At 40.0% G+C, this 7,290-nt stretch overlaps 1 protein-coding gene across 1 annotated transcript; it reads right to left on the reverse strand.

The window, feature by feature from the left end:
• Positions 1–2,206: 2,206 nt before the first annotated feature.
• On the reverse strand, positions 2,207–6,466 carry calub (calumenin b). The gene is made up of 7 exons (XM_026176083.2): positions 6,325–6,466; positions 5,121–5,363; positions 4,706–4,899; positions 4,429–4,595; positions 4,267–4,327; positions 3,897–4,096; positions 2,207–3,508 (listed from the first exon to the last, which is right to left on the reverse strand). The coding sequence occupies exons 2-7, from the start codon at positions 5,339–5,341 to the stop codon at positions 3,404–3,406; spliced, it is 948 nt and encodes a 315-aa protein (XP_026031868.1). The 5' UTR covers positions 5,342–5,363; positions 6,325–6,466; the 3' UTR covers positions 2,207–3,403.
• Between the last annotated feature and the right edge of the window lie 824 nt (positions 6,467–7,290).

Consider the following 7,290-nt stretch of genomic DNA (forward strand, 5'->3'; position numbering starts at 1 on the left):
TCATAAACTGTGATGTGGGGGGGGAAAAAGAAAGAAAAAAAAATTCTACAACCACAGGGACTGTTCCTACAGTTAGCTATACTGAATGCTCTTTTAATTTAATTACAGAAGCTACTCGAGCACAGGAAGCAAGCTTTGAATTTTCCAAACAGTATTTTAAGGACTTACTTGCTTTTTCTGATTTGACAGGACAAAACTGAACTCATTAGAAAGAACTGCAAGCACAGCATCAGGCAAACACTCATAAACTGGTTGATGCAATCTCTACAGTGAAAAACGCTGGTGGCAGCCTCATGCTATTGGGCTACTTCAGAAATAAAGGCAGGTCAGAATTGGCCATAGTTTAACTTTCAGCATAGCGTGTCTAAAGATACGGTTTCAGTTTTCGTTGTTAAAGGCCACTGACAGATGGTTATAGACACTAGAAATCTAAAGATACAAAAGGTGAAAGGTTGTGCATACTACTGATTCTTCCTTTAATAAGTTTGTCAGTGTAGCAGGCAGCACTCAGTCTTGAATATCAAAGTCAAAAGTCAAAGTCAAAGTCAACTTTATTTGTCGATTCTGCCACATGTACAGGACATACAGAGAATAGAAATTGCGTTACTCTCAATCCCTAGATAAATAGCAAATGAACATTTAAATATATTTAAATATAAAAGTGATTAAAAATGCAAGTAAAATAATTAAAAAGTAAAAATTTAAATAAATACAATTTTACATGTAACAAGAAAGCTATACAATATACAATATAATGGGTAAGTGACATTGAGTGTAAACCAGGCAGAGTAGTGCAAATAGGCAAATAGTGCAAATGGAGATTTAGTAGTGTACGGTAAGAGAAAGTGTAACAACAAAGTCTTATGAGGTAATGGCAGTCCAATGCTCCCCAAAGTGACTGGTAACTGGTGCAGGCCAGTGAGTGAGTCAGAGAGTGTGTGTGTTTGTGTGTGTGTGACAGAGTTCAGTGAGACCGTGGAGGAGAGATGGGAGAGGGGGCAGAATCGGGAGGGAGTTAAGCTTCCTGACAGCCTGATGGATGAAGCTGTCCTTCAGCCTGCTGGTCCTGGCCTGGAGACTCCGCAGTCTCCTCCCCGACGGCAGCAGCTTGAAGAAGCTTTGCATTGGGTGCGTGGGATCAGCCGCTATGCAAAGGGCTTTTTTAGTGAGACGGGTGCTGTAAATGTCCTGGAGGGAGGGGAGAGAGACACCAATGATCCTCTCTGCAGCTCTCACTATGCGTTGGAGGGTTCTATGACAGGACGCATTGCAGGCTCCAAACCACACAGTGATGCAGCTCGACAGGATGCTCTCGATGGTGCCTCTGTAGAAAGTGTACATGATGGGGGCTGGAGCTCCTGCTCTTCTTAGTTTGCGGAGAAAGAAGAGACGCTGCTGTGATTTCTTGGCCAGTGCTGTGGTGTTGTACGTCCAGGAGAGATCCTCTGTGATGTGCACACCCAAGAACTTGGTGCTGCTCACTCTCTCCACAGACGCTCCGTCAATGGTCAGAGGAGCATGTTGGGTGTGCATTCTCCTGAAGTCCACAACAATCTCCTTCGTCTTCTCCACATTCAGAGAGAGATTGTTGTCAGCACACCATGTGGCCAGGCGTCTCAGATAATATTCTGCAGATGAATCCTGTTCTTCTCACATTTTTGTACATCAAAGCAGAATAAAAAAAAAAAACATGTTTCTGTACAAACTTAAAGGTTAAGGCTCCTAATGAATAGCATCAGGTAAGTGAATGTGAATCTAAAGATCACAAAGACCTCAAAAGAAAAGAGCTTCTGAATAAATTGTTAATATTCATCACGCCCTATTCTGAATAGTTTGTGACTTCGCCGCATTCATTAAATACTGTGTGGATTCAGCTCAGTTCTGACACTTTTGTATATAAAAACACCAACATTGGTATTATAGTGAAAGGGAAAATGAATGTCTGAAAAAGAAGGTGGAAGGAAGACAACAAGCAGGTCAACATTCTGAACTGTGTTTTTCCTTCACTGTTAATACGAGCACTGATATTTTTCAGCTTCCACTTAATATGATGAAATGTTTTATAAGATTATTTATTAGGAATGTGAAGTTTGTAGAAGACAGTAACTGAGCAATTGGTATGTTTAGCTTTCCAGAGAATAGCTGTTATACAGCAGAAAGCTTCTGACAGCTTAACCAACACAAAAGAATAAAGAAACCAAAACACTCCTTTTTTAATTTTTTATTGAGACTTTGTTCTCAATCACAAAAACTGGACCTGATTGTTAGAGTGCTCACTTTGCTAAACAACTCATTTACAGTAAAGTCACTAGTGAAAGGCTGTTGCTGCAGTGAGCTTGTAAAAAACAGTCATATATAATACCATAAAAATTATTAACAGTGGTTATAAATGCTAGTAGTGATAGTACAAACATGACAAACATATCTGGGAAAGAAATGTTGAAACGTCATTTTTTTCTAAACTAAATTGCTTACAAAACAGGACAAAGATTTTGGTTGGCACACAAATTAGTTCAGCTGAATCAAACAAAACTGTAACAATAAAAAGCAAAAAAAACAAGTCATCAAGAATACAAGTAAATATGTACACACGGATTCACATGCACGCACACGCACTCACACTAATGAGGTGATGAGATAGAAGAAAGGAGGCAGCATTGAGGACGAAGCATCCATCAGTCCCTAAATTCATCTGTATTCCTTCAGCTAACACGAAGCACGTTGGATGTGCAGATTTTGTTAACGTGGAAGGTTTAGGCCCAGCTTAGCAAACAAAGCCTGGTCCAACTGATGATACTGTATTGCACTCGACCAAATGGTCTCCATTGCCACTGGAATTCAACATATACCTCCTTGTTACAAACAGCTGTTACTCCAGCATCACAATAATATGAAGAAATGAAAAACAAAGTACAAGTAAAGTTTAGTTTGAGCCCAATTACAGAGCAATGGTACAAATTCTGCTTTTTGCTTCAGTCTAATGCACTACAGAATGACATGCTGTGACAAGCTGCTCTGTAGGCTACAAACTAAAACTCTGTTCCATGAAGCATTTTGCAACAAATCAAGGCTATGCAAAGAAACTGTCTTCTCAAAGAAAATAATATCTGATTTGTCCTTTACCTGACATGGGCAAAAAAAAAAGGTAGTGTATGGAAGCAGAGCAAAGGCCGGCATTATATATCCCAATCTGAGGCATTGCTTAACATGAGCTCACACTGGCCGATGGTGTGCAAGTTGCTTAGAATGTTAGTGTGTGTGTATGCAATGGGACACATTCAAGAAATCAAATAAATTATTGTCTGTGGCGTTCGATTAGGCAAGCTCATCTTGTTTAAAAAACACTCCACGGCTAAAAGGTGGCACACAAGAAGAGCACACAGTCTTTGGAGGCAGGCGGATTTTAGAACTCATCGTGTCGAGTCAGCGCCTCCCCGAAGTCGGTCGCCTGGCTGCCCACGAACAGGTCATACTTATCCACAATTTCGGCTTTGGTGAGATGGCCATCCTGACAAAAGAAACACAAGAAACCATCTGCTATAGGCATTCAGTTTGTCCTATATGTTTGAACTAACACAATGGTCTGCCTTTCAAGCTATTTTAAAGGCCTCCAATTGAGTTTTGATTACAGATACACCAGTATTTTCTGAACACTGGTATGAGCTGATCAGGATCTTGCTGACTGGTCTGGTCTCGACTAGTGTTTGGGATCACATTTAACAATTTACTAGGTCAAGTCAATTTTGCTACATATTCAAAAACTTAAAAATGTTATAACCAGTGTGGGCATGAGTCCACTTTCACTTTCTATACCTAAACTCACGGTGCAGATAAAAGTAAAGTCACAAGGAACAAAATGAAAGAAATAAGTAATTTTGACATTTTACAGTACTCACTTTGTCTGCATCAGACTCATAGACCAGATGCTTGGCCTCAGCCTCAGCGTGGTCATAGTCACTGGGCAGGATCCAGTCTCTGGTCTCCTCCTTGTCCATCTTCCCGTCCTTATTTTTGTCTCTGAATTCAGTAAACTGCTCCCTCTCAGTCTTCACCCACTCAGGTTCTGAGGTGTCTCCCTCCTGGTTGTACATGTCACCTAGACCACAAACAGACAGGAACACATTGACTGATGAAGCAAGTGCTAGAAATGCAACGTGGCCTATAAAATATAATAAAACTTAATATGTGTGTTGGTTTGCTTCCTCCAATCACCAAAGATCGTGTGGTACAAACTAATAATGATGCTGGTAGGCTGTCAGAACTCACCTATGTACTCATCCAGGTCAATTAAGCCATCTCCATTCTTGTCAATGTCTTCCATAGTTTCCTTAAAAAAAAAGAAGAAGAAAAAAAGTACATAGTGAGAAAGGATAAGGAAGATATCCAGTTGGTCTCAGTATGTAGCACCTTTGTGAGTGTGTCTCTCACCAGCACTACGATGTCTTTCATGTGGTCATACTCCTCAGGGTGAAGGAAGGCTGTAAACTCCTCCTTGTTAGCTTTCATGTCATTGTCCTGGTCAGCCATTTTGAATCTCCTCTCATCACGAGCCATCATCTGCCTGTAGCTGAAGCCATCTTCAGGGTCGGGATCATCTGCGAGTCAGAAGACACAGCATTTTTCAGTGTGAGTCCAAGAGTGGCAAAGTACATTTGTCTATAAAAATAAAGCTAACGTATGAAACGAAAACTGTCTGCCTCTGTACCCAGAATGTATCCATAAGTGGCATTCTTGTATTCCTCCCATGACACCACGTTATCCCCATTGAGGTCATGACTCTTCCACTGTCGATCCACATCATCATAGATCCACCTCTTCTGTGCGTGCTTGATCCACTTCTTCATTTCCTCAACAGTCACGTAACCATCTTTATCCTCATCTATACGCTCAACCAACATGCTGGAAAGAAAGAGCAGAAAAATTAGAAAAGGTTCATTTTTTCCCCCCCTAAAGTTTTGTCATCTCAGATAAGCATGATCAAAACAAAATGTACCACAAGAATTACTTTTTCAACCAATTTTGGGATTCATTTGTATCTGCATAATTCCTCAAAGTATTCAGGTAATTACAAACATCCCCCAATGACTTAAAAAAAAAAAAGCAGAAGACAGTGTTGTTACCCGAGCCTCTCCTTGCTCTCTTCTGGTGTGAGCTGGTCAAAAGTCTTAGCCTCTTCCTGTCCCAGAAAGGCTTCATGGTCATAGTCAAAGTTCTCAGTATCATCGTGCTCTCGGCTGCTGAGAGGTTCATCGTGGTGCACACGGTCCTTCTTGTCTGTGGGTTTGCTGGTGGCGTAAACCACGCAGAGAGCAAAACACATGATGAGTGGCCGCAGCTCCATCCTGTGCACGTACAAGCACCGTCTAGAGCAGGAGTTTGGAGGGGAGAAAAAAAGTCACCAAAAAGCCATTGTCATCCTCCTAAACCCATTTCTTTATCATGGCATGAAAGCATGCAGTCAGTACTAATCCTGTCTTTTGATTTCATTCATTCATTGCTGGTTGCCAGTATATGACTCAAAGGGCAGCCAAATACCACGAGTACTGCTAATCTTTCACAGCTTATGCAATACTTTATTTGTTCTACTGCTGCTTTCTGGAAGCTGGTGTTCCACACATTGTTATTACCATAATCTACTCGACAGTTCCCAGCATATTACACAGTCACTCCACACAAAGTATTAAACCAAAACATGTTAATGGAGCATGTTTATTGTCTTTTACTGTACGGCGTAAAGCTTGGTATACTTAATAAACTGGCAATTGAGTACAGATTTCTCTTCAAAACATGCTGCATGATCTTTTGCTCCAAACATCCACAGATTTGAGCTTTAAAGCAAACTTATGAGATTAAGCTACCTGTTCACATATCTAAAAGACCTTTGTAAGTTTACCTGGCAAAAACACACCTAATAACGGTTTTACAGAATTGCCGGGTTGCTATCCCATATATTCTAATTTTTGGTCATTTTATCATCCTGTGATCAAAAAAAGCTCACCATTATACTGGCTTTAGCGTGGCAAGTGATATAATCTTTTTTTTTTTTATCTCGACAACTTAAATCTTGCCTTTTTTGTATTAAAGTTAGAAGCAACAGTTTGTGACCGTTATTTCTAAGACCGTTACCATCCATACCAAGGTGAGGCATTAATAGCAGACTGGCTAACCCAGGATACCGCTAGTTTTCCCCCCTATTAGTCTTGCAATTTAAAGCGCTCAATGCGGATAAGTCAGCACCATCATAACGGACCACTTTAAGTCACTATTGGAGAAATACACTCTATTTCTTTTAGAGATTTTACCCAATTTATTTTGAGTACTCACCGGTTTCTTCTGCAAAGTTCGTCGCTGTAGCCTTACGTCCGCCCCTCGGAAACACACCCATGCACTTCCTGTGCTAGAACAAAAATCAACCAATCAGGTTACGAGAAGCCGAATGCGATGTCGCTTGTTCATTGGTCCACTTCAAGAGAGCATCGTTGATTGGATTGGCCAAGAACCGCCACGTCCTCAAAGGCGACAAAACACACTTCATTCATAAATGCCACTGTCAAAAAAGCTACAAAACCATCACATTTTGCCTAAACATGTCGCTTATTATTTAAATAAATAAATACATTAATTATATATTTTTGTATAGTATTAATGTTGTTACATTTTATTGATTCCAAGGGGAAATTCATTTGTCAAAGACAGAGGCTACAAAAATGAAGAGAAGCTTGGCTAATACATATTCAGACGCATAAAAGAAGCAGTCACATAAACAAGCACAAGTAAATAGAAGTCGGTTTTTTTCGGCTTTTTTATTTGTTTAAAAAATAAACAATTTTCTACAATTATACAATCCACAATTATAAACTTGCTAAGTGTAGCCAAAAAGAAATGAAAAAGAACAAAATGCAATAAGGCCTGCAATTACAAAAAAACAAAACAAAAAAAACCCTCAACCCAGTGAGAGCAACTATTTAATCAAAAATATGAAACCACTCATTTTTACCACTATATATTGTCATCAGAGTATCCAACTATCCATTTTTTTCTCCACTTTTTGAAAACAGGGTCGTGGGATGCTTGAGCATATCCCAGTTTATAATGGAGGCCAGAGACTCTGTGGAGAGTTCACGAGTGCATCACAAAGCCAACAGACAACCATTAAAACTTGCATTCAAACCTACAGCCAATTAGGATCACCTAACATACACTTTGGATGGTGGGAGAAAACCGGAGCACCTGGTTAGAACCCACACAGGCAGAAAGATTCAAACATAGGACCTTCTTGCTGTGAAGCAA

The sequence above is a fragment of the Astatotilapia calliptera genome, chromosome 7 (genome assembly GCF_964374335.1).
Source record: "Astatotilapia calliptera chromosome 7, fAstCal68.1, whole genome shotgun sequence".
Classification (NCBI taxonomy): Eukaryota; Metazoa; Chordata; class Actinopteri; order Cichliformes; family Cichlidae; genus Astatotilapia; species Astatotilapia calliptera.